The following is a 27,184-nucleotide window of genomic DNA, read 5'->3' on the forward strand; positions in this document are numbered from 1 at the left end:
TTTTAAAATTTATTTCCATTCATTGTTTTATCTCCATCTTTTAGCCCATTTCTAACCCCTCCTCCCACCCCACCCCCATGAGGGCCATCTCTCACTTGCTCATCCTGCTTTCTACTCTTAATGTCACCATTAACACCTCCCTTAGCCAGTATCGCCACCATCAACACCCCTTTGACCTTTTGTTTATGACATCTTTAGCAATCTCTCCTTTGCCTCCACCTAACACTGGCCCTCTATCCAGCTTCACCTGTCCCACCTCCCTTAAACAATATATATTTCACCACATTTCTACTTCTTTTTAGTTCTGAAGAAGATTCATATGAACTCAAAACATTAACTCTGCCTTTCTCTCCACAGATGCTGTCAGACCTGCTGAGTTTTTCCAGCAATTTTTGTTTTTGTTTCAGATATCCAGCATCCGCGGTATTTTCCTTTTACCTCATTATCTATGCTTGGCTGAGAGCCCAGACATCTATTAGGATACTAGAGCTCCCCCTCATGCAGTTCATGACTCCTCTGACGGACCGTGAATCATGGCTCTTTAAAAACCTGGCCTGACTCCATGAAGATTGTGGAGGAGCAGAACATGCCTATCTCTGCAATCGAACTGGCCAGGTTCAATGTGCTGGATGCAGGCTTTTGACAGGAACCAGCCTGCACCTTTAAAGGCACCCCTGAGGTGGGGTTGGGGGTGGGTGCGGGGGAAGGGGTGGGGTTGGAAATGGGGTTTGGTGTGGAAGTCGTGGGTAGGGTTGGGGTTGGAGGTGTGGTTGGGGGTGGGGTTGGGAGCGGGTGTGGGATTGGGGGGGTTTGGGGGTGGTGTTTAGAGGTAGGGTTGGGGTAGGATTGGAGGTGGGTTTGGGGGTCAGTTTAAAGATGGGTTTGGGGGTAGGGTTAGGGGTGGTGTTTTGAGGTGGGTTTGGGAGTGGGATTGGAGGTGGATTTGGGAGTGGGCTTGAAGTGGGATTTGGAGGTGCGGTTTAGAGGCAGGGTTGGGGATGGGATTGGAGAGGGGCTTGGGAGTAAATTTAGAAAGCAGACATTGGATTGGCTTCCCAGTGCTTTCCCACCTCTGGTGAGGCTAGATCAAAGCTGCAGTGGCAACATGCTTGACAGCAGCGGACAGAGAGCTGCAGAAATAATTGAAGTAATTAAAGGTCATTTATTAAAGAGTCTTGAGGTTTTACCAAGGGCACATATAGACTGGGATAGTGGTAGTGTAAAAGGCAGTGAGGGGAAGAGTTCCTAGAGTGTGCTCAGGAAAATTTTCTGTAGCAGTAGATTTCCAGTCCAACAAGACCTGGTTCTTGGGAATGAAGTGGACCAAGCAGGTTGAGTGACAGTAGGAGAACATTTAGGAGACAGTGATCACTGTATCATAAAGTTTAAGCTGGACATGAAAAAGGACAAAGAACAATCTAGAATAAGAATAATTAACTGGGGAAGCCAACTTTCCCCAATGGGGTAAGAATTGATCTGAGCCAAATATATTGGAATCATAGGTTGTCTAGGAGAACAGTACCTGAACAATAGGCTACCTTCAAAGGAGAGATAGTTTAGGCACAATCAAGGTCTATTCCCACAAAGGGGAAAGGTAGGGCAAACAAATCCAGAGCACCCTGGATGACAAAAGGGATAGAGATTAAGATGAAGAAGAAAAAGAGTGCTTAAGGCTGACGTCAGGTGGATAATACAATGGAGAGCCAGGCTGAATATAGAAAGTTCAGAGGGGAAGTGAAAGAGCAAATAAGAGAAGAAAGAGAGAGTATGAAGAGACTGGCAGCTAATATAAAACAGAACCCCAAAGTGTTTGATTGGCATATAAATATTAAAAGGGTGGTAAAAGGAGGAGTAGGGTTGATTAGGGACCTAAAAGGAACAAATCAAGCCTCCTTAGACAGCACCTTCCAAACCCACAGCCAGTACCATCTGGAAGGACAAGGGCAGCAGACACATGGGAACACCACCACCTGGATGTTCCCCTCCAAGCCACACACCATCCTGACTTGGAAATATATTGCCATTCCTTCACTGTCGCTGGATCAAAATCCTGGAACTCCCTCCCTAACAGCACTGTGGCTGTACCTACACCACGCTGACTGCAGCGGTTCAAGAAGGCAGCTGACCTCCACCTTCTCACGGGTAATTTGAGATGGGCAATAAATGCTGGCCTAGCCAGCAACGCAAACATTCCATGAGTGAATAAATAATAAAAAAGGGGATTTTGAAGGCAGGCGGCCTAGCTGAGGTATTAAATGAATAGTTTGCATCTGTCTTTACCAAGGAAGAAGATGCTGGGTAGGTCATGGTGAAAGAGGAGGTAATTCAAACACTTGAAGGATTTAAAATTAATAAGGAAGAAGTATGTACTTAAAGTTGATGAGGCACCAGGAGCAGATAAGGTGCATCCAAAAATACTGAGGGAAGTGAGACTGGAAATTCTGGAGGCACTGGCCATTATTTTACAGTCTGCTTTAGATTCAGGGGTGGTGCCAGAGGACTGGAGAATTACAAATGTTACACCCTTGTTCAAAAAAATCAAGTAAAGATAAGCCCAGCAACTACAGGCCAGTGAGTTCAACTTCAGTGGTGGTAAACTTCTAGAAGCAATAACTTGAGACAAAATTAATTGTCACATGAACAAATTCAGCTTAATTAAGGAAAGTAAGCATAGATTTGTTAAGGGAAAATCATGTTTAACTAACTTGCTGGAGTTTTTTGAGGAGATAACAACAAGGGTTGATGAGTGTAATGCTGTTGATATGGTGTAAAAGGACTTGCAAAAGCATTTGATACAGTGCCACACAATAGACTTGTGAACAAAGTTATAGCTCATGGAATAAAAGGGACAGTAGCAACATGGATATAAAATTGGCTGAGTGACAGGAAACAGAAAGTAGTGGCTAATGTGTGTTTTTTGGACTGGAGGAATGTTAGTAGTGGAGTTCCGCAGGAATTGGTGTTGGGACCCTTCCTTTTCCTGATATATATATATATATATATTAATGACCTTGACCTTGGTGTACAGGGCACAATCTCAAAATTTGCAGATATGAAATTTGAAAACGTTGTGAACTGTGAGGAGGATGGCTTCCTTCTGCACTGTAGCAATTCTGTGATCAATTAGTTAAACACAGTGATAGAACATTGTTATGTTGCTCACAGTAAATCATCTTCGGCATCACATCCTAAAGCTTCTATGTCATGTGTAATATTTGAAATCATTCTTTCAAAGGTATCTGATTCTGAAGGCACAGACCAGCTGTCATAACTTCTGACAGCAGATGCTGATGTATTACTCATGCTTCTCTTGATTCTTCCAAAACTGTCTGTCAATATCCCTCTTCCATCTTTAATTCCAATGGTTTCTAAGAAGCTCTCAAAATAGCTTGTGTCTTTATCAGGTATGAAGGCCCGCATTCCTAAGTTAAGAATGAGACATAAATTAGTTAACTTAAAATTTTCCCTGAAGAAAGCTACAAATATTGAAACATTGGGCTGGATATAATGGAGGGAACAGGGATCTGGCCCGCTGGCTGGAGAGCTGGCAGGAGCCCCACGTCCCCTCATTTAGAGAAGGCCACATTGAGTGCCAATGGGACATTTAACTGGAGAGCAGTGGGCCTTCCCTGAAATCAAGGATCCAGGGGGTAGAAGCCCTGCCTGCCAAGCGCTGCCAGCCAATCAGAGGCTGGCAGCTGTATTGAACTGCAGAGCCACTGGAGAGGTGGTAGCCGCTGCCACTATGCCATCCACTCAAGGCCAAGGATTGTCGCTGGATCCCAGGCCATAGGTGAATGATGATGGGAGGGGAGTCTCAGGGGAGGAGGATACGCAGGCGGTGGCTTTCTGTGCACCCTCGCCCTCTCCCTTCCCAATGCTAGGTCGCTTGATCAGGCACTGAGTGCCTTTGAACAAGGGACAACCCTGCACCCTCCCCGCCCTCCCCCACCCCGCCCCCCGGAAGCAAGCAGGCAACCCTGCACGGATTTGCTTGTTATGCTCTCTGCATGGCAAGCCCCCCACAACTGCCACTGGGTTAATACCAGTGGTGGCAGAATAAGGCATTGGGCATTAATTCAGAAAGCAAACATTGGATTGGCCATCCATGGGCCATACATGGGCCTTCCTGCCATGGACCTAATTGGCTTTAGTTCCAAAGACCTGACTCTGTCCCATATGCTAATATAAAATGCTTGTGCAAACTCCGTTAGCAATACTATAATCAATTTTGGTCAAATGTGAAGATCATAGACCACCAACAGCTTTTCAGGTTCAATTTAATGTAATAGATGCAGAAATCAAGAAGCTCATTACCTTCCTTCCCCCTCCAAAAAGGGCCAGATTAAAATCCAGAGTAAAGAGAAACTCTGAAGCAATATCATAATGATTTTTCCATCGTGCTGGTTAGCCAATAGATTTTTGTTAAGTGATCACTGAGAAATTACCTCTTAAAATACATTAAACCAGTCAGAAGTGCATCATTTCAATTTAGAACACAGAAACAATCTTATAATCACAGCATGTATACTCTATCCTCCTTTGTTCTTTATTATCACTAACAAAGTTACACAAATGCCTTAGCATAGAAACAAGAACTGGTATTTAGATCTGAAAGTTACTGAGGAGACATTTTTCTAGTGTACACTGGTAATGGGTGTCATTGGCAAGGTCAGCATTTGTTGCCCATCCCAATTGCCCTTGAACTGAATGGCTTGCTAGGCCATTTCAGAGGACAGTTACGAGTCAACCACATTGCTGTGGGTTTGGAGTCACATGTAGGCCAGATCAGATAAGGATGGTAGCTTTCCTTCCCTACAGGACATCAGTGAACAAAGTAGGTTTTTACAACAATCAGTGAGCCTAGCTTTCAGTTCCAGATTTTATTAATTGAATTAAATTCCACCAGCTGCTGTGGTGGGATTTCAACCCATGGCCCAGAACATCAACCTGGGCCTCTGGATTACTAGCCCAGTGACATGACCACTATGCCACCATCTCCTTTAATGAGGAATTCCACCTACTGGGAATGCATATTGAAAAAGCATGAGCAATTAGTTACATGGTGCTAAATTGAACACAGTTAATGTTGTGCTGTTCTAATTGCAAAACTATGTTACTGTCCTGTTTGTGTTGATTAGTTCTTATCTTTGACTGTGTAGAAGTAATGCATTAAATTATTACATCAAAAGTGTTCTATTAAGAATGACATGGGCTTAACTGATGCTATGCTTTATTCCTACTGGAGACTGAAGTGTGGCTGGACATTTTTAATTGAGTTGGTTTATGTAAGACGATGCAAGTGACAATTTTGATAACAGATACAAAATGCTAGATACAACCCCAAATTCTAATCACTTGTTCCTACGTGCCATATTGCTAATTTATTCTGGCCTGAGCATCCTGTTTTACTGCTGAACCATCACTTTGTGTCCATCCTACATTTAAAATACATTTTAAAATGATTTATTCAGTCAGAAGAGGAATCTTTCACTAGTCTACTTCAGTCTAAGATTGAGTTCACCAGCTGTGACATCCACAAAAACAAGCTTTTACCTAAAAGAAGGAACTTCCGTTTTTCTCCATAAAGGTGAAGGAGTTCTGCACAGTAATCTTCAACTGAAGCGCCAGTTCGATACTCACGGAGCAGCAAAGCAAACTGCTGAATTTCTTGTGCTGACAACTTTGTTCTCAGCTATAAAAAGCCCAAAAGATAAGCACAATAATCTCAGTCAAAAGCTCTATGACTCATCACATGGGTTTTGATAGCTATATTTTACTGCTATCTGTGGCACATATGCTGATATCATTTAAATTACCCTGAAAATATCATTAACAAGAAGTGAACATTTGACGGATGGAATTTAAAACCTTCCAACTTCTGCAGATGTTTGGGAAACTTTTAATTGGATAACATAGGTTTTACATAATAATATTCAGAAGGATTAATAAATCCCTACAACAATGATAATTCTCAAACAAGTGTGGGCCTTTTTTAAAAAAAAATGATCCCCAGCATTTCAGATATACAACTCTTAATTTGACTGCCTACATTCTTTGTTCAGGTCAGAAATATCGACCAATAAGTAGAACATCCTGTACTGTGAAAGATACAGTCACAGATAGAAACATTTCAACATGTTTATCTGCTCAAAGAAGAAAAGAAGCACTGAGAAGAGCAAATGAAAGACATTGGGGGTTCTTTTATATATAGGGAAAAGCTATTAATATTGCCTCCGTTGATGAACTAAACTCTCCCAAACTGTTGGGTGTGGAACAATTATCCATGGCTGAACTCAACAAGGTTTATCCAAACGTTGATTGGGATCTCTGTCCATGTGCCGAAAACAAGACATTTAAAAAAAATATTCCTATTCCCCTCTGCCCAGTTATAAGGTTTGTTGATCCTAACCCTCCGCCCTCCACCTCCCACCCTCACCCACCACCCATCCCCTGCTGAAGTTTGCTGTCTGGTACGTATTATATATTTTTTAATTGAAGTTCCCCATACATCAACATTGTAACCAAAAAGGAGTTTTCCTCACTTGTGGATTCTGTTGATTGTGTTTTTGGGGTCAATTATATTGAGAAGGCAGAGTTTCCAACCTCTCATCATGATGTAGGCATTCTCTTGCATTACAGATCCAGTGAAAACCAAAGAAATTTCACCTGGAACTAATCCAAAGCTCACTTAAGTGAAAGATATACCGCTGTCTTGTGCAATGTTATCCCTGTGAAATGTTGCCCTGTAATTCTGTACAGCATTTCATGGTCTCCAGACTGTATTGACATTCTTTTTGGCAGATAAAGTATTATTTTTATAAACCACTACATTAGAATGGTTTTGTCATACTCTGCTGACAGTGGTATAAATTTACTTCATAGCTTGCTCAGGGTAAGTAGTACATCAGTTACAGAAGAGGCCTTTGAGGTTTCAAAAGCTCATCTGTGCAATAAAATGTCTGTTTAACAAATGGTATTACATTTGTGCTCTGTTTCATTTACAACACAAGAGCAATGGTGGTATATATCCCTGGTAATAAAGAACTGGCTTGCTTCACAATCCCTTCCTACCACAGGATCTTTATACAAGGGCAGATTTTAAATATAATACTCAGATCACGGGTGTATGATTTAAACTAGGGGAGAAAACTCCAGTAGTGCGAAGGCAGAGCAGAGATTGGACTAAATTATAGGTTTGAGAAGGTGGAGAATAAGGACAGCAAATCTCAATAATAGCAAGTAGTCTGTAGAGCAAATCAGAAGTGGACAAGGGACTGTAAGATAAGCATTTATTATAATATAAAGGTAATGAATTCTCTTCCCTCCTAAAGGTATTGACTTCTGCTGGACATACAGTTCAACAGGCACCAGACATCCTCCATTACCTCAGTCACTGGCTATTATCAATATGTGACCCTAGACAATGAGTACTGACAGGCTATTCAAATGCATAAGGCATCAGAGCCATGACCAATCCTGTCCTTACCTTGTGTCATTTCTAAATGAGGTCAGAAATTGTCATGTTGTTATACTGATATAAACACCAATTGTTCGTAAGGGATTGTGTAAACAAGCTGTGGATTCATTTAATAGAATAGGCCCACAAGAACATTTATACATAGGTAGAAAGCTTGAAGACACCAGCAGCAGAGTGTGTGCATGTGTGTGCGTGTGCTCTGCTCTAAAGCAAAAGTGAAACTAAGACAGGACTGCATGACACACTTCCCTTCTCATGATATCATGCTGCTATCCCTTAAAGGTATATTACAACAGTTTTCCCCTCCTGACTCAGGGATGCCTAAGTCCCATTGTAGGGCCCAACTGGTTCATATTGGTGTTTTCACTCCACATGAGTAGTAGCCCTAAATCCCATGTGCCACAGTGTTCCTATGTCCTTTTACCTTCAATCAATTAGTTATCTAAATTATTCTTGAAAGTTGACACTGTTAATGCTTCAATCACTAACATTGGTAGTGGAATCCAGAGTCTCGCCTCCCTCTGTATAACAAGGTTTCTCCTACTCTCTGTATTAAATTTGTAATGGCCAATCTTATATCTATGTTCCCTCATCGGCCTTGTTTTCCCAAGTTTCTGGCTGCCTCAGAGCAAACTAATTTTGCAGTGGGTGCCTCAAATAAGCATTAGGTCCTTTATTAGTGCATGCAAAGCATCTAATGCCTGCTTCAGGCATGAGCACTTCACCCTAATATTTTGGCCTTTACCAATATGGCGGGCAACAATATTTTGGCTTGTTATGAACATGTGCTCCTACTTACTGTACCCTAAGATTAGGAGGCCAATTAGTACTTGAAAAACAGACAATATCCTGATTTCAGGGCCACAAGACTAGTAATAATATACACAAGTCGGTCAAAAATCTTTTGCTCTGCTGGAATACAAATATGTCACCACAATTAATTAGTTAAGTATATAGCTGAATTTTGTATGGGCGAAATTTTTTGCTCTGGAGACTAAGTGCTGTGGCGTGCGGGATTAGTGGCAAGTTTCCCACTGATTGGCAGGGTGGGTTCTCATGCTCAATCTTCTGCGTGAAACCTCATTAATTGTGCATAAGCAAGCTGCTCGCTGAATCACATGGCAGGCTAGGCACTGACTCGTCCACCCACCGTCAACTCATTGGGTTGAAGCCCCTGGCGCCATATTTAAACACCATCCGAACACACAATTTACTCTCTGTAGCCCAGCTGTGTGCAATTGAAGTTCCTGAGATGGCCCCAAGGAACAATAAGAGTGCGCCAAGCTTTAGCCACGGCTCCCTGGAGGCTTGAATTAGAGGTGTTGGCCAGCACCTGGAGGTTCTTTTTCCCAGGGATGGATCCAGGAGGTCCACCAGCCTCACCTCGGTATCCTGGGAGGCAGTCATGAAGGAGGTCAGCTCTGTGGGCAACCGCCAGAGAAATGTCATCCAGTACAGGAAGAGGATGAGTGATCTCATTCGCACCGCCAGGATAAGTCAATGTTCAGCTCACCCCAAACTCACACTCTCATAATGGCATCATGCAGTCAAAGCGTCCCAGAACTCAGGGATCTCACACAATATTAGTGGGGAAATATCAGCATTTAAAGCCTATTCAACATCATCTCATTTATCATCCTGCACAAGCATCATCTTCAGCTCTTATTGGGGAGGGCTCAGCACATACAGGAGGCATGCATGCTCCCCAACCTCTTCTCCATTCCTTCTTACTTCATCCCATCCATTTGCCTTCATGCAGGCCAAGCTTGCCCACAACAAGAGGGAGAGACCCCAGACTGGAGGAGGGACGGTCGACACACTGGAGCTCTCCAGATTAGCGGAGGATGCCATCGAGTTGGCAGGGGAGGATAGAGATTGCTCCTGTGGTGACGATGAGATCGGCCTCTCCCAGCAAGCCAGTATGAATGAACCCTCCACGAGTTGTTCACATCCTGGCACTCTCAGTCAGTGACATGCAATGTTGTATTCAGTCTGTTAATGAACTAAATCTATCTTCTCTCCCTTACAAGCAGCAGCAAATCCAGACAGACCAGCATGGGCAACATAAGCTCCAGCGCCCAGGCCACCTCAGAGGAGGACGCTGAGGAGCCATCTGAAAAAGATCTGTCACTGCATTCATCTGCACCCTCCAACAGCGCAGAGACACACAGGCCAGTGGGTCATAGTTCTAGATTAGGCTAGGAGCTAGTTTCTGGAGACCTCACTGATACGTCTCCACATCAGTTGGAGGCAGTGACAGCCCAGGTCTCTACTTGGAGGACTGCTGGGAGAACAGGCACCCACTGAGTCAGAGTCAGATGATGAGCCACTGGAAGCGGACATGCTGAAGATGCGAAGACAGGTGATGGTACATCAGGCAGAGTTGTGACAGACAGTGAACAGACTGGAACAAAAAATGGAGGAGTCCATTTGCGTTCTGTCTCATGTCATGGCTTTGACATACGAGCACCTTGAGGCTTCCACGGGAAGGGAGGCGAATGCCTTGGAGACCTTGGTCCAGTAGATTCTGCTGGATTTGCGCTTGGGACTTCACTTCATCGCTATTTGGGTTTATAAATAAACACAAAGTGTTTGAAGATTTTTTTAACAAAAATAAAAACACACAATCTTGTTTAATGCCACCGATGATTCTCCTCCTGGATTGGTAGCAGCAGCGTCCTGAAAGTTAATCTTTAATTCTTGCAGACAACCCTGGAGTTCAGCAACATTGAGTTATGACTATTTTAGTCATGATTGACATGTTTATAGATATAAAAACAAGTTACATTTTCTAAATAATCAAATGAAACTCAACTTTCTGTAGATTGCATTAGATTGTGGGCGATGTTTAAACATTTGTGAGTGGTTTGAATTGCATGTCGCCCTCTCTCCTGTCCCCACCCTGAAACCTATTGGGTTGATGTTGTCAATATTACATTGCATTGGCTATGTTTCAGTTTTGTCAGCATTTCTTTGTCCGTGAAGCAGCAAACCTCAATTCACCTGTGTATTCACTCAAAATGCGAGTAGTCATGTTGTCAGACACAGGGAGCTCAAAGCCCAAAGCCAGGTATTGGTGGGGTCCATCAGTGGCTAGGCGAGGGCGGGTGAGGGACACCTCGACCTCCCTCCAGATGCCCCTTCTCCTCATGGAATCAGAGGCCCTCAAGCACTCACAGGGAGGAGGGCTAGCAGTTGGACAGCCATCCACTGAGGTGACTCTGTGAGTCCAGCCGATCCCAATCCCCTCTGCCGTGACCCCATCACCTCCAGCTGCACAGGCTGAGGAGGGTGCACCTACCTCACAGCAGGAGACCCAAAGCAGGCTGGGGCCCTGCAGGCCTCAGCCCTCCAGAGGTTGCCCGCCAAAGTCATCAAAGACAATAAGGTGTAGCAGTCAGCAGGCTGCCTCCACCTCCACTGCAGATGTCAGGGATGCACTAAGACATAGCGGTAGGGTTAAAAACATTAAGAAACCTTGGTATCAATTTTGGATCAAGAGTGTTTACTGATGCACCTTTGTAAATACATTTGCTGTTCATGACAATGGTCTCGTCATTTGAATGCATTGTGCATATGTACCTATGTGGCTGCTTATAGCGAGGGTGACCCAAGCTTCCATCCATGATCACCTCCCTTTGTGAGGTGATTCCTGTGATGTCCAGCTGACTCATTTAAGTTACTCATAAGTTAATGACCCCTGGTGTAATGACAGGGAGATGTGTCAACCTCTTTATTGAAAGTGACTGCAAATTGTGTTAGGAAGTAATATTCACTAAAAGACACCATGGAGTTATGTGTGCTCAATTGTATTGGAGAGCTACTACTCATCATCAAATGGCTGCCTTCAATGTTTGTGCCAAAGCACAAGACCTGCAGCCATGATGGTCTCTCCAGCTATATGTGCATCTCTGTAGCGGCAAGAAGTGTCTCATTCTGGAGGCCACAGCTGCATCAAGTCCATTTGACACAGGCTTTGAGCTGGCTGCTGTCTTTCACTTCCCAGAGCGGCTACAAACAGCTTTGGCTGCTGACCTTTTCCAAAGATTAGGGCCTGGTGCAACATGAGGATTGGATGTCCAAGGCCCAATGCTGACCTGGCTCTCGATGTTAACGGTTGTAAAGGCCTTTCAGGTCATCGGCATGCCACTAAGGGGCAGGGGAAATCCGCTAGGGTGCCCTTGCCTGCATTTTATCCCTCCTGGAACCTCATGGCTATGAATGTGTCACAGGCACGTCTTCCACTCTTGCAGCTTTGATTACATCGTCACGTGGAAGCTCTCCGTCATCACCCTCTTCAGGTTCCTGCCCTTCCAGGTCTTCAACGTTTGATGGGCTCTCACCTCCTCCATGTCTCCTTCTGGCAAGTGATCTCCCCTTTGAAGCACCAGGTTGTGCAGGGTGCAACAGACCAGGACTATGCGGGGCGCTCTCTCTGGAGAGAATTGCAGAGTCCTAGCTGAGTGGTCCAATCATTGGAAGCACATCCTCAGGATGCCAACAATCTGCTCCTTGATGGATCTTATTGAGCTATGTACCATGTTGTATCTTTCCTCTGAGGCACTTTGAGGATGACGCCAGTGTTTGGCCAGGCAGCCCTCATCACCAAGCAACCAGCCTTGTAAGCACTGCAGCCCTTTGAAACCGTGGGAGTGTCACAGGATGTCTGAGTCATGGGAATGCCCAGGGTACCTGGCACAAATGTTGCACACCAGTTGAACGTTTTCTGTTGATGAACATCAGGGTCTGCTGCATGGAGCTCTCAAAGCCACATGTGTGTAATCGATTGCACCCTGTACTCTAGAGAAGCCAGAGATTGCCACAAAACCCAGGAATCTAGCAGCCTGGCTAACTGCATCCAGTGTGAACTGTACATGATGATGAGCCTTACTGTAAAGGGCATCCGTCATCTCCCTGATATATTTATGTGTTAAGGACTGTGAGATGCCATATAGGTCCCCTATGGATCCTGGATCGACCCACTGGCAAAACAATTGAAAGTGGCGATGACCTTTAGGGGCCTTGGCAGAGAATGTCCTCCCAGTCCATGTGACTGGATGCCCTTTGACCCGTTAGCCATGCCAACTGGGGGAAGCACCTTAGAGGCATTCATTGATCATCTTGCAGATATCCAGCAGCTGTGCTCCCTTCATGGTTGGCTGAATCTTCCATTCTCACATTCTTCCCTGTTAATGCTCAAATTGATCAACTTCATTGTGAACCCAATGACTCCTGCAGTGTCACGTTAAAGTGCTCCAAATGCCAATGGCTTCACTTGCACCTTCTCAACAAACTGTTCCTTAGTCCTATCAGCTCAGACCCCAGTTTCACGTTGTTACTCTAAGCAGTGTGAGGGTGCCCCCTGTTGGGGCTCCCGGGTCTAGTCGTGAGCTCCTCCCACGCTGCCTCAGCCAACTCCCTTGCAGATTCTTTTTCAGTTTTGACCTTAAACTGCATCATAATTTTGGGTTCACATGATGTGGTGCTGCATTTTTATTTCGAGGCCAGCTTCGACCCTCCCTCTGTCACAGTTCGGGTCCCCCCGATCTTCCTGGAACCTCACGATGTGCGGGTTAAACTCCATCTGGTGATTCTCCAGCCTCCCCCAGTAACCCGGGATCCCATTGTTGTTGTGGTGGACATTCCAGCCCTCCCCCCGAACCCATCACTGTTGACGTCCCCATGCCCCATGTGGATCTCATCCCTCCCCATCTTGAGGCTGTGTACATGGTCACATACAGAGGTGACCCCCACCCCCATTCTGCCCAAGAGAGTTTCGAGTACCTGTCCATTATATTCCCCCCTTTTCCAGGCTGCAGATACCTCCCCTGACCATGGCCATCCTATCTGTAGCCTAGTACCAAGCCAGGCACCCTCATCACCACTGGCTGTGAGACTATGAACAATCCCTGCACACCAAGCTGTGCCTGATCCTCATTGAGCACACACGCCTTGCTCCTCCCTGGAGCGAGAACACAACGTGCGTGCGATGCTTATCCTGGTAGAATGGCCCACAGAACCTCAGGACTGCCTTTAATTTCTCACCCTGACCTCTTAGCATCAGTCCAGGGGTTATGACTGTATTTCACTCAGCTCTCTGGCTGCTCAGCGAATGACCACAAGACTATTTCTCTTCACCACCACCACCTCCCCCACCAGCACACCCCCACTCCATGAGTCTCTGTGCAACCCATCGTGCCACACTAGCCCAACACCCCCTCCACCCCCCAGACTCTAGAGTCTGTGTGCATTGCGTCCCTTTCATGCAAATAAAATCCCATCAACCACCCATCCCTCCCCCTCCTTGTCTGCGTTCTACTGTCCCATGTCAGGCTCCAGCTTCCCCAGCCCCAATCTTCCCTCTGCCTGCCATTGCACCCTCCCCCTCCAACCCTCCCAAACTGCCTTCACCATTATGTCTCTGTCATCTCCTCTGCCCCCCCACACCCCCGCTTCCCCCCACCCCACTAGCCATGCTGGTTTCTGTTTTAGAGTGCAGCCCTGCCTGAGGCTCACAGCACACAATGCTTTCCTGCCAGAGTAAAGCAGCAACCACGGTGAGCAGCCCAGCTCAACAACCGAGGCAACCACGGTGAGCAGCCCTACCATACACACCCGCCAGTGTGGGCTAACACTGCCATTGCTGTTGTAGCTAGGCTTTGAATGTTGCACTCACCTGGAAGTCACAAGTGAAGTGAGGGTGGACTGTTGCACATCATTTATATCTGGTCGTGATGTAGCCCGGTCTAATTTCCCACTCGTGTGGCACATAATTGGGAGGCGGAGTGTGATTCTGGCAAGTTGCATTTTTAATGAGTATTCATGACATGCTAATGCATGCAAATGGCATGCCTGACGTGGATCAGCGGGAAAGCAGACCCGCCATCATCCCACCATGAAAGTGGCGAGGGGATAACTCCAACTTGTCTTTCCGCCAGTGGGAATCCGACTTTTGGCCTCGCTCTGATTTTTCCACTCCCGCCCGCCGTGAAACCCGCCACTGGTGAGACGGGAAAATTCCACCCCGAGCACAGTTTGAGGCATGTGTTTTGTGAAGCAAAATAATGAAGCTACCAAGTACAGAAGAAACCATTGTGAAGTATATTGTGAAGTGTCAGGCTGAAGGTTTGTCGGAGATCTGTGAATGGCACTCTTGTGACCAGTTACTAGGAGTGCTGTTCAAAGAGGGAAATGCAATAAGCTAGCGTATAGTTGTTTTGACGATATATTCAATCTCCTGTTTGGCTCAATGGATCGGCGTGCAATGAGGTCTAACACTGGGCATAAATGCCAGGAAGATCCTGAATGAATGAATGATTTTTGCTCAGTTGGTTAACCTCAACCAAGGTGGGTGACGCAGATCAACACTTGGCCTCAGGAATGGGAAGGTGAAAAACAACCAAGATTCCTGATCATGCTCACATTCAACAATTCTTTTCTATGTGTTGTGAGGGTGTAGAAGCTTTGGATGAAGACAGGGCTAGATTCAACTGTGATGACACCTGCTGTTGAATAAGCCTGCCAATGCTCATTACCTAATGATAAGCAGGAAGACTGACATTTTAAGGATTATTGCACCAGGGATCTACTTCAAGACAGGAGGAGCAAGGGTACAGTAGAATAAAAAATAACTGCAATTCACCAATTCAAAAGCTTTGCTTTGGAAGTGATGCTGCTATATTTGAGTAACCTCTGTTACTGGTACAGTAGACTAAATAAAGCAATTAGAACAAGGTGAGAAAGAAAGGCTGAACATTTCTGCACTTCAATCAGTGTAAAATCGATACTGTCACTTTTGATGAATATAAATGGAAATGTCTCACTTACGATGCACACAATATTTACTTACAGTTGTCATATAATCCTGCAGCAGATCAGCACCAGTGCTACTCTGGTCACTCTCACTGCCAGCTGTGCCTTGGCTGAATTGTGATTCTCGGTATGAAGGTGAAGAGCTGCCACTGCAGTAAGGATCAAATATGTCCTGTGATCCATCGCTGTGCTCAGAAAAAAAAGGCACTTGAAACAAAGCAGATTAAAATAGGGAAGCTCTATGCCTATTATTCAAGTGTTGTTCAAAACACACTTCCAGAATCAAGATTACTTACAAAGAACTGCAGCAGCTAAAATCTGCTTCATAGCCATATGTCTGAGCAGTTTGGCTGCTGTCACCTGAAGAATCAGTGAAAAGGACACTGTTAGCAGAATGGAAAATGAGAAAGAGCTACAGTGCTTCACACGATTAGGAAAATTAGTTATAACTGAACATTGTAATTAATCAAGTATATATTTCTGACATTGACATTTTACACAAAGGAAGTTTTCTGCACTTTGCTTGCACCTCCTTCAATATGGTCTACTGCATTCGCTGCTCCCAATGCAGTCTCCTCTACATTGGGGAGACTAAACGCAGACTGGGTGACTACTTTGTGGAACACCTTCGCTCAGTCCGCAAGCATGACCCAGACTTTAGGGTCGCTTGCCATTTCAATGCACCACCCTGCTCTCATGCCCACATGTCCATCCTTGGCCTGCTGCAATGTTCCGGTGAAGCCCAACACAAACTGGAGGAACAGCACCTCATCTTCCGATTAGGCACCTCACAGTCTTCCAGACTTTGAACATTGAGTTCAGCAATTTCAGACCATGAACTCTCTCCTCCATCTTGACCCCTTTTTAAAATCCAATTTTTATTTATTTATTTTATATTTTAAAATTTCATTTATTATTTTATTTATTTGTTCATTTTTAATCCTTTTTCCCCAAACCCCCAGCCCCCTCCCCCCACAGGGCAATCTGTCACTTGGTTTTATGTTTTGCTTTCAGAGTGCTGACCCTTGTTCTGCTATTAACACCTTCTGCTGTCTTACCTTTATGCCACTATCAGCACTGTCTTTACCTTCAACACCTCTTTGTCCTTTTGTCTATGACATCTTTTGGCTATCTCCACCTATCACTGGCCCTCTATCCAGCTCTACTTGTCCCACCCTCCCTTTAACCAGCTTATATTTCACCTCTTTTCTATTTTTCCTTAGTTCTGTTGAAGAGTCATACGGACTCGAAACGTTAACTGTGCTCCTCTCCGCAGATGCTGTCAGACCTGCTGAGTTTTTCCAGGTATTTTTATTTTTGTTTTGGGTTTCCAGCATCTGCAGTTTTTTGCTTTTATCTTAGCATAACAGCCATCGCATTTCTACTTCCCTTTAACTCTGAAGAAGAGTCATACAAACGCGAAACGTTAATTCTGTTTCTCTCTCCACAGGTGCTACCAGGTCTGCTCAGTTTTTCCAGCATTTTATGTTTTTATTATTATTATTGAAGTTTATTGTGTGATGGATGATTTTAAAATTTTTAAAATTGAATTCCTTCTCTTTCATGGTTTCCCCTTTCATAGAGAAAGTAACAAATGCAGCTAAATATTTTTCTAAATGTAATTATTTTGAATCTAATTTTTTCATCTGATCCCTTATCCCTGTTCATAATCATTTGTTTCTTAACTGGCATAATTGTGTGGAAGAGGCAAGTTATTAGTTTATGATGTTTTCTAAGGCTTTGCATATCAATATATCGCCAACAAAGAAACAGCCATTGTGAGAGGAACATCAATAATTCCCTGCAAGAAGCAGGTCATCCATTATGAAACCAAACAACCTACTCTGCAGCCCAGATACAGGGCTGACAAATCACAAACACACACTACAGACACAATGTCAACCTGTGTCCCAAACTGTGATTGTTGTATACATACCTCTCCCTCCTCCCTTTGCCCAGTCTAATACACAATGTTAAGACTGTTTTTCCCTTATTCCACTATTTTAAGGTTATTTTAAACCAATAAAACTCCTGCACTCCTATTTGTAAAATACCAGTGAAACGACAGATCAATATCATAGTGCCTTTTTAACAGGAATGCACATTACTAAGGTATACTTCACTTGTTTCAGAACAATTTGTTGTTATTTTACCAATACGTGCAGTAAAACTTGGATTCAGGAAGATTTACTAACACATTATTTAATATCTACAGGAGTTGGGTATACCACAACATGGCGCTATAATAAAATTTAAGCTGAAGATAAAATACAATTTATGCTATTTGCAGCTTATAACTTAATTTCCGTGCAACTGACTTGAATTGTGTGTGTTCTATATCACTCAGGGAGTCCAACATGCACTTTTACATGCACGTCGTGTCAGGAGATATGGAGAGCGATGATAGAGCCCCCAACTCTCTTTCCATCACGTGACTGACCAGAATTTCTCCCACTCTTACCCCCTGCCATTGGCATGCATGGGAAGGGTTTGCAGGTTGATAATTAACTTGTCTAGCCAGGACACAAAAGTGCCTTCCTTGGTCATCAAGTCCTGGGGTGGGATTCAAACCCGGAGCTTCTGACTCAGAGGCAGGGACGCTGCTCATTGCATCACAAGACTTCCTACAACTCACTTCTAATCACTCGGATAAAGAAATTCAATGGCCAGAATTTTCCTGTCGGCGATTTGGGGGCGGGGCCCGCTCACCGACGGGAAAATGACGCGGGATGACGTCGGAAGGAACCCCCGACGTCATCCCGGTCCCTTTAAATTTTTAGAAAGGCGGGCAGACAGCGAAAGCAGCTGTCCGCCCACCGACCTGTCAATGGCCAATTAAGGCCATTGACAGGCTAATTAAGATAATTAAAGACCTGCCCATCCAACCTTAAGACTGGTGGGCAGGCCAGGAGCCCCAGCGGGCTCCTGATAATAAATGAGACCTCATCCACTGGCGGGATGCGGTTTCATGTCCGTTTTTAAAAAGTTTAATAAAGTTTATGTCCTTTTTATTAACATGTCCCATCTTGTGTGACATTGTCACATGAGGGGGACATGTTAATAATATTTTTATTTTTCTATTTTTTAAGTTTTGTGCACTGTCACTAATCCCCCTGAGACAGCACTTAGTCTCAGGGAGCAGTGCGCATGGGCGAACGAGCGCACTTTAACAGCTGGGGATTCCCTCCCCACCCCTGCACAGGAAGTGCATAACACTTCCTGTCGGGCAGGCCGCTGAGCGGGCCTTAATTGGCCTGTCTACTCAAAATGGCAGCGGGCCCCGTTTCGGCGGCGGGGGTCGGCTGTCCGCCCACCGCCAAGCTAGTGGGGCCCGCATGCCCACCAAGGGCAAAATTCTGCCCAATGCATTTTTAAAATTTTAAACTTTCCTGTTTACTAGTGAACCAAGATAAAAAAAATCTATTTTCTCCACAGTCTAAGTAAGAGATTGTCCATAAAACTTGTAGCTATACTAGAACACAAATACACGATGGTCCAATTCATTCATGTAAAATAAATAATAGCCTGGCAGCCAAATTTACAGTTAACATTCATAAAGGAAGCATGAATATTCAAATAGACTTGTGTCTGTTATTTTTTAATACATCTAAAATTTTGAATTGAATTAAATGCTTGCATCACTTTTTTTTAAAGAGAAACAGCCCAATTGTAACGCAGTAAAACAAGCTTGGGACCAGGATTCAATTTCTGTCGTTGTATTCTGCCAGATTTGCAATTGTGGGTCATTTGTATTTTGAGGAAGGGGTCACAGGGACTTGTTTTTCATCCCCTGTATCTAGGGTGACCCTGAAATTGTCTATGCAGTTATGTTATATCATTTTTATACTATTCTAGCAATGTGATAAATAGCAATGTGATAATGACCAGATAATCTGCTTTGTTGTCATGTTGATTGACAGATAAATCCCCTGGCGTTCTTCAAAGCGATGCTTTGGGATCTTTTGCATTCACCTGACATTTGTCCAAACTGCTTCTTACCTGATTTGTGGCAAGTAGGGATGCTTTTGGAAATGGCCAGTTCAGAAACATACATGCACACGGAAACACGCACACGCAGAAACACACATGCAGAAACACACAAAACTGCAAAGTGATTTACAGCATCATGAAGAGATATCAAACACAATTCCATGGGTCTCAAAGATGTTTCAAAATGCTTATCACTATCTGATGCCTTGAATCAAATGATTTAATACAGGGCGGGGAACCTATGGCTCGTGGGCTGGATCCAGCCCATTGCTCAATTTCATCCGGCCCGCAGCAACATTTCTAAAAATATGGACCTGTGTCAGTAGCTACTTCAAAATAGCATTTATTATCATCATTGTGAATTTGATTTGGATAAAAGCGCCAGCTAAATTACTGTAATAATATTTACCAATATAACATTCAAATTCAGCCTTTGCATTAAAACAGCGGGCAAGTTGAATGTTTCGGTATTCTCTCTAAAATACTAAATTAGGTTGATTTTTATGTGTGTGGCCCGCGACTGATTTTGCCTATATGAGAATGGCCTGTAATAAGAAAAAGGTTCCCCACCCCTGATTTAAAAGAAAGAAAGGACTTTTATTTGGGTAGAAATGTGTGACTTCTATTGAAAAGATGATCAGGCACGATGTTTGTTATTGCACAATACCTATTTTACTCTCATCTAGCACTTTTCACAAACTCAGGACGTTGCAAAGTACTTTACAATCAGTTAAGGACTTTTGAAATGTAGTCACTGTTATCTGCAATCCATGGTTCTCTGTGTTTCAAAATCACTGTTAACAAATAGAATTACTAGGCATTTGCAGTTGATCCTGTCACAAATTAACTTTGCCAAGCTGTAATCTTTACCGTGTGTATGCGTGTGTGCGGGAGAGAGTGTGTGAGTAAGTGTGTGTGAATGTGTGTGGGAGAGAGAGTGTGTGTGTGGGAGTGAGGGTTGGTGCTGGGAGAGAGTGGGTGCGTGTTTGTTGGGGAGATTGTGTGTGTATGTGTGTGTGTGTGTGTGTGCGTTTGGGGAAGAGTGAGTGAGTGTGTGTTTGTGTGTTTGGATGGGAGTAAGTGTGTGCGTGTCTTGGGGAGAGAGAGTGAGTGAGTGTGGGAAGTGTGTGTGTGGGTGGGGGGGTGGCGGGGGCTGGTGCTGCGAGAGGGTGAGAGTGTGTGTGTTGAGGAGATTGAGTGTATGTGTGTGTGCTTGGGGAAGAGTGAGTGAGTGAGTGTGTGTGTGTGTGTATGCAGATCTGTGCATTCCAGCAGTGTTAAACTACAGGACTGTACAGGTAGGCTGAGAATTTGAGAGGTACTGCTATTATTAAAATGGAGTTCATTAGAAAATAAGTGGTTTGAGATTTAGAAACTCATAGACGTTTACAGCACAGAAGGAGGCCATTTGGCCCATCGTGTCTGCGCCGGTCAACAAAGATCTGACTACACTAATCCCATTTTCCAGTGCTTAGCCCAGAGCCCTGGAGGCTACGGCAAAGCAAGTGAATATCCAAATACTTCTTAAATGTTACGAGAGTTTCTGACTCAACCACACTTTCAGGCAGTGAGTTCCAGATTCCCACCACCTTCTGGGTGAAAAAAATTCTCCTCAACTCCCCTCTTAGCCTTCTAGCTCCTACCTTAAATCTATGCCTCCTGGTTATTGACCCCTCTACTAATGGAAAAAGTGCCTTCCTATCCACCCTATCTATGCCCCTCATAATCTTATACACCTTTCTCAGGTCCCCTCTCAACTTCGCTGCTCCAAGGAAAACAACCCTAGCCTAGCCAATCTTTCCTCATAGCTCAGACCTTCCAGCCCAGCCAGCATCCTGTAAATCTCCTCTGCACCCTCTCCAGTGCAATCACATCCTTCCTATAATGTGGTGTCCAGAACTGCACGCAATACTCCAGTTGTGGCCTAACCTGCGTTTTATACAGTTCCAGCATAACCTCCCTGCTCTTGTATTCTATGCCTTGGCTAATAAAGGCAAGTATCCCTTATGTCTTTAGAAGTGACAAATTATTTTAATAGTCATGCATACATCTCTGCAAACACTATAGAAATTGTCAATAATGTTTTTTACTTGATGGCAACACTGTTAATGTTAGGATTGTTACCAGATTCTACTGTCAACAGCACTGAACAAATATATTTGATACAAGCCTTTGATGGCTATATGACTGTTTTCATCCTGAAACATACTTCTCTCCATTAACCACCGTCTGTCTGGTGTGGATGTATAGTGGAGTCCTGCTCGATCCACACAGTCTATTGTCTGATCTCCATAAATGATTCGAAATACCTGACAGATGAGGGCACAATATTCTTCGGCTGAATCCTAGTTCCAAAACAAATTAAGATTATTAATTTTGCCACGCGTCTGTGAAAATCGATCTCAAAATTTTCATTCTTAGTACAACAAGAACAGCTCACTCTGCTGTCCACTGCAAGTATCACTAGGTTGCAGTCCGTTTCTGAATTGGGCACAGCTTCCTGCGGATCAGACAAAGTTCCTGTTGTTTGTCTACGTTCCAAACTGCCACCAGCAGCTACAGCAGCCACTCCAAGACCTAATGTGAGATAAATAGTTGTAATATTCATGCAACCAGATAGAAATTACAGACAATCCTATAATATTAAAATAGGTAAAGGGACTGCAAAGATAAAGTGTGAACAGGAAAGAAAATCTGGTGAATGAAATGAAGGGTGCATGAAAAGCAATTTGTTTTCTTTAATATTCATTGGGTAAGATGAAAGCATTGTGTGTGTTGCTAAGCAGTGCACGCCAAGGGATTGAGATAATGTTTTCAACTATTGGAGGAAAACTCAAGCGATTTATTAATGTCATTTTAACCTTGAGATGTGTTATGTCCATGAAACATATGCAGTCTGTGTTTTGCTATATCGCACACCTGCAGGGGAAATTTAAAGATACTTCCAGCAAGTTTATTTTGCTATGACATCAAGTGCAATAGTGTGGAGTGAAGGAAACATGGTTCTATAATGTAACTTGAATTGCAAAGATGGTACAGTATGTGATTTGCACTGAAATGTTGTTGAGTTGTATAAAAATCCATGTTACGTGGGGAACAGCATACTTTATACACATGCTAATAAAAAAGGTTATTGAATTACATTCTGCATGAAGCACCTAAATTAAGTGCAGACATGGCTTAATTGTCTGGACCATATTAATTAACATCACATTTACATAATACAATTTAGCTTCCATGAATTGTATTGGCAGCATTGATTTGGATATTTGACTGGTTACTTAACAAGTAAGTGTTATTTAAACCAATTTTTTTATCCAATGAGCAAATTTCAAAGGCATGACAGCTTTTAAAGTTTTGTGTTATGAACATTTGTTAGAAGCAAGATTTTTAAAAAAGTAATAATAATCAAAGTGATCAGTGCTGGGGAATGGAACAATTTGCATTTCAGCTATCCAAAGTAGCTGGAGGTCAGGTATAGCCCACCTAGAAATGGGATAAATTCTGCGCCAATACTGCCTCAACTACAACTTCAGAAGAAAACATGCCTATATGGTGTATGTTTTTCCCAGACCAAACATCTTGAGGTCTCTCTGAATGTTATTGCCAATTAGTGCGAAATAATGGGCAGTTTTTGTATTGTGAAATCACCAAAATTTATTTTCACATAGGACTTTTATAGCCCAAAAATGGAAGAGGCTCTTATCCCATGAGTCTAGGCCACCCAAGTCCTTCAGACCAGTGTCTAACCCACTACACCACCCAATGTTTGAGAAGAAAACGTATTCTGGCCATGGCAACGCCACTTCACTCGCAAACATTTTTTTTTAGACACACATAATTCTGAAATTTTATTAACATATTTAAGACATAAATGGTTGGAGTCTTACAGGACTCCTTCTGAACTGATAGTGGTGATTCTGATCAAGATCTTAGAAAACTGTTGCCGACTTGCACTGAATGTTTTGATGTAAATGAATATACCTGTCTTCAGAATGAGTAGATGCAGTGCATCATCCCTGACATAAGACACAGCAGCAATCTCGTGGGTTGGGATTCTCAGAATCAGCTCTTCATTGTCCCTCCAGGTCAAGAGAAGGCAGCGTGCAGACAAACTCAGAATGGTATCCTGCTCTGCAGTCGTTTGCAAAGGCAGCTGCTTCTGTTGCTGTCAAAGGTAGGATTCTGTATATTTCAATTATTCTTAATTACTTTCTATCTTCTTTTGTTTAAACCTATTATTTTACATAAAATCTACTTAACAACCAAATTCTTTGAGTTTATAAAAGAAACAAATTATCTCAATCAAATTCTATTCAAGCGGAGATAACAATTTCTGTAAATTACAATATTAACATTCTGAAATATGAACTGACTTTTGAACTGACGAAATAAACCACTTTACTTTGGTAAATTATTCATCAAAAGATCTATGACCTGGAATCTCTTCTTCAAATCAAAATGTATATAAAAAAATTGGTTAACATTAATAATTCTAACTATATAGTTTCATTTAAATCAATTTGATTCAAACAGGGACTGGTAGGGTCTGGCATTCCTTAAGTGACAATATTATCTCAATGATGTCATAAATTTTTCATGTAGCCTCAATTTAAAATTTAAGTCATATTGAAATGCAAAAGTGAATATATAATAATGTGCTATATTCAAATATTTAATCAATTTTACTTGCCTAGCTTCAGGACTTGAGCTCTCAAGGATTTGAGCACCTGCCTAATCTAGGCTGACACTTCACTGCAGTACTGAGAGAGTGCTGCTTTGTCTGAAGCCATGGGCGGAATTTAATTACCACTATTCGAGGAGTGGACTTGGGGGTAGCAGCCATAGAATCAGGAGGGAAGGCAGGTAGTAGAGTGCCTTTCGCCTTTTCGACTTCTCCTTGATTATGCTAGAGGGGGAGGAGGATAAGGAGGGCATTCCCACCCGGAGGCCAATTGCCCTTAAGTGACAAATTAATGGCTATTAAGTGTCTCTCCTGTCATGGGGTGGGGCTATACTCCAACTGGGGAGACCATCCAGTAAAAGCTGTTGGCCTCCCTGAAGGCTCGGGGGGCTCCTCCAGTGTGGTTTATGGAGGCCCCCCTCACCTGGTGGAAAGGGCTGCCCCCGCTGAAAAAGCCCCCCTTTCCTCCACAAGCACCCCCCACTCCACCTCACCGTAGCCTGTTTGAATGTCCCCAGTGAGCGCGACCAACTTGCCTGCACACTGGGAGCCACTTCCATGTTGCTATTCTGAGGCCTGCTGCAGTACTAGCAGTGACCACCGTTCTTGGTGGCACTACAGGGACCGAAGAGCTGCCAGCCCTCTGATTGACTGGGGCTTCCGTAAAATGGCAGGGTTGCCCCCAATTTTCCAGCTGGTGGACTGGGCCCTTGCACAGCCATTAAATTCAGCCCCAGGTCTTTTGGATGAAATGTAAAAGCGAGGCTCCATCTGCTCTCTTGGGTGAACATTAAAACTCCATGATGCTCCATAAAGAAGAGGATGGGAGTTCTCCCAATATACTAGTCAACATTTTACCTTCAACCAACATCACTAGACCAGATTGTTTGGTTATGTCATTTGTGGGGCCCTCTTTCTGCATCCAACAATCAACTTGTTCTTAAGCAGAATTGAGTGAACTATTTATATTTGTTAGCCCTTTATGATATAAACTGCTCAGAATATTCTCTAGTATTTGTCCCTTACCCTTGCTGTATCCAAAAGCTGCAGCACTTCAGCTCTGCTTGCTGGATTTAAAGAGCATGAAACCCACGTCAAGTGACCTAAAAACTGGAGAAAAAGAAAGACAACTTAAAGGAGGGAGCTGGTGAAACTTGGCCCCTGGTTGTATAAAATTACTGGATTCTTTAACGAGCCTATCGGAATATCCTTATGGGGAACTGACTCACACAATGTTTGGCTAAAGTTCTTTTACTGTTGCATCTTCAGTTCAAGTCCAGATTAGATTAATGGAATTAAATCAAACCCTGTCTGTCTCAGTGAAATTACAGTCTTAAACCAAGTTGCTCCTTAAACACTGAGAGGTGACAATGCAGATCAATCCATTATTTATACAAATATAGTTTAATTCAGAGGTGGGGGTAGGGGGCACATAAGATGGAAATTTTTCTAAGGAACAAATAGGCTAGAGATTATTGTTGGCAACAATACTGGATGTTTAAAATAAATACTAGATTCAGACAATTCTAATGCAATAATACATTTTAATTTAATCAAATGCAGGTGGAAATCCACATGCCTATAGGAAAAGGAGAATAATATGGGTAAATTTACACTGCAGAAGTTTACAGAAACCACTACACATCAATGCTAAAGTTGAATTGTAAATTAGCTGCTAAAGCCTGAGAAGACTCTGAAACCTTGTTGCTGTGTCAGGTTGGGCCTTGATTGTAGATTCAGGCCGTATTTACATTGTAACAGCAACACTGGTGCAAAACCAGATTATTTCACACTAGTATTGAAGTGCAATAGACTAAAGGACATATGCAGATCACAACTGGAGTTTTTCTCTGTGTGATGTTAAACTAATCTTGGACCAAGACTATTCTCACAGAACAGATCATCAGCACCAATATGTCGGCATACACCAAAGGACTATCCATTCTTTTCCATAGGGTGGGATTTTCTGGCTCCGCCCACTGCCGGGATCGTCTGGTCCCGCTGAAAGTCAGTGGGCTTTTGGCTGGCCCGCCGCATCCCCTGCTGAAGGTTCCACCACGGCAAGGCCGGAAAATACTGGCCGTAGAGCCAATAAAAGTGTTAATTTTTGGGTGCTGCGCTCTGATCTGCGTTGCATGAAAGCCCACGCATAAGTCAAAATTTAAATTCGTTCTGAAAGAAAATCTTGGAAAGTTATACCTCATCTTATTCAATGATTATTTATACCAAAGTAATCAGACCCGATTTTAATCCATTCAAAAACCATCCCACCCGCTGGCATTATGTTAAAATCTGATCCATCGTGCCTACAACTGAGACATGCTCCTTCTTTTGCCCCTTGTCTCCAACCTGTGTCACCATCTTTCTACTATCTCCCTATTTTATCAATATCTTTGGTCAATGCTCTGCTGAACTTTTCTCTCTGTTCCTCCTGAGCTCCAAATGTGCTGTCCTGCATGTTCATCCTCCCTGCATCCTACCTTAATGTGTTCTTTCTCAGGGGCCCCGAGCTGAAACTCTTTACCTCCATGAGTTTTACCTTGGCTTTGGTATTTCACTTTGGTTTCTCAATAACAAAACAAAACATCAAGTTTCCAATATATCATCAGCCAAGGTGACACGTTGCAATCGCTGGAATGGTCCAAGATATACTGTAAAATATAGAATTATGTTATCCAGGTGTGAATCTGATTATTTTTCCCCTTAATCTAATCTGGTGAAATTATAGCTGATGTGACCAGTATCCACAGAATGCCACACAGATAAGAAACATCATTGATCACATGATCAGGAAAATGGTCATGAATAAAGATTTAGTTTTTATCATAACTTTAAAGATTTATATGACAGAGTCATTAAATGCGGAAAATGATAAACCTGGGAGTGATCATAGTAATGCAGTTAGAGGCCCAGGAAGTGGTGTATATTCTGAGACTGAAATGGTTCATGACCGTCAACTAAATTTGAAAATTAGTGTGTCAGTTCAGTGGTGGTGCCCATTCTAGAGTGGAATTTTCTGTGAGGGTGTTTTCTGAGGGGGTTGCAAAATTACACCCATTTGTGTGTCCATTCTGCCCATGGGCAACAGTTTTCCTCCGTCGGGGGAGATGTGCGGGATCGGGCGCGGGCGAGGGCAGGAGGGTTCCTGATCGGTGCCCTGATCAGGGGCACGCCGCCATTTGATGTGGGTGGGCTAATTAAAGCCCGCCCAACATGAT

At 43.4% G+C, this 27,184-nt stretch overlaps 1 protein-coding gene across 1 annotated transcript in view; it reads right to left on the reverse strand.

Moving 5' to 3' along the window:
- Positions 1 to 2,382: 2,382 nt before the first annotated feature.
- Positions 2,383 to 27,184, reverse strand: part of ccm2l (CCM2 like scaffold protein) — a 54,898-nt gene continuing 30,096 nt past the window's right edge. The window contains exons 3-10 of the mRNA XM_078556287.1: positions 24,993 to 25,076; positions 23,267 to 23,450; positions 21,723 to 21,859; positions 21,492 to 21,627; positions 15,589 to 15,652; positions 15,330 to 15,477; positions 5,557 to 5,695; positions 2,383 to 3,422 (exon numbers count right to left, since the gene is read on the reverse strand). Coding sequence (XP_078412413.1) covers positions 3,160 to 3,422; positions 5,557 to 5,695; positions 15,330 to 15,477; positions 15,589 to 15,652; positions 21,492 to 21,627; positions 21,723 to 21,859; positions 23,267 to 23,450; positions 24,993 to 25,076 — 1,155 coding nt within the window. The 3' untranslated portion in view covers positions 2,383 to 3,159. The remainder of the gene's footprint in view (positions 3,423 to 5,556; positions 5,696 to 15,329; positions 15,478 to 15,588; positions 15,653 to 21,491; positions 21,628 to 21,722; positions 21,860 to 23,266; positions 23,451 to 24,992; positions 25,077 to 27,184) is intronic.

The sequence above is a fragment of the Cetorhinus maximus genome, chromosome 13 (genome assembly GCF_964194155.1).
Source record: "Cetorhinus maximus chromosome 13, sCetMax3.hap1.1, whole genome shotgun sequence".
Lineage (NCBI taxonomy): Eukaryota > Metazoa > Chordata > Chondrichthyes > Lamniformes > Cetorhinidae > Cetorhinus > Cetorhinus maximus.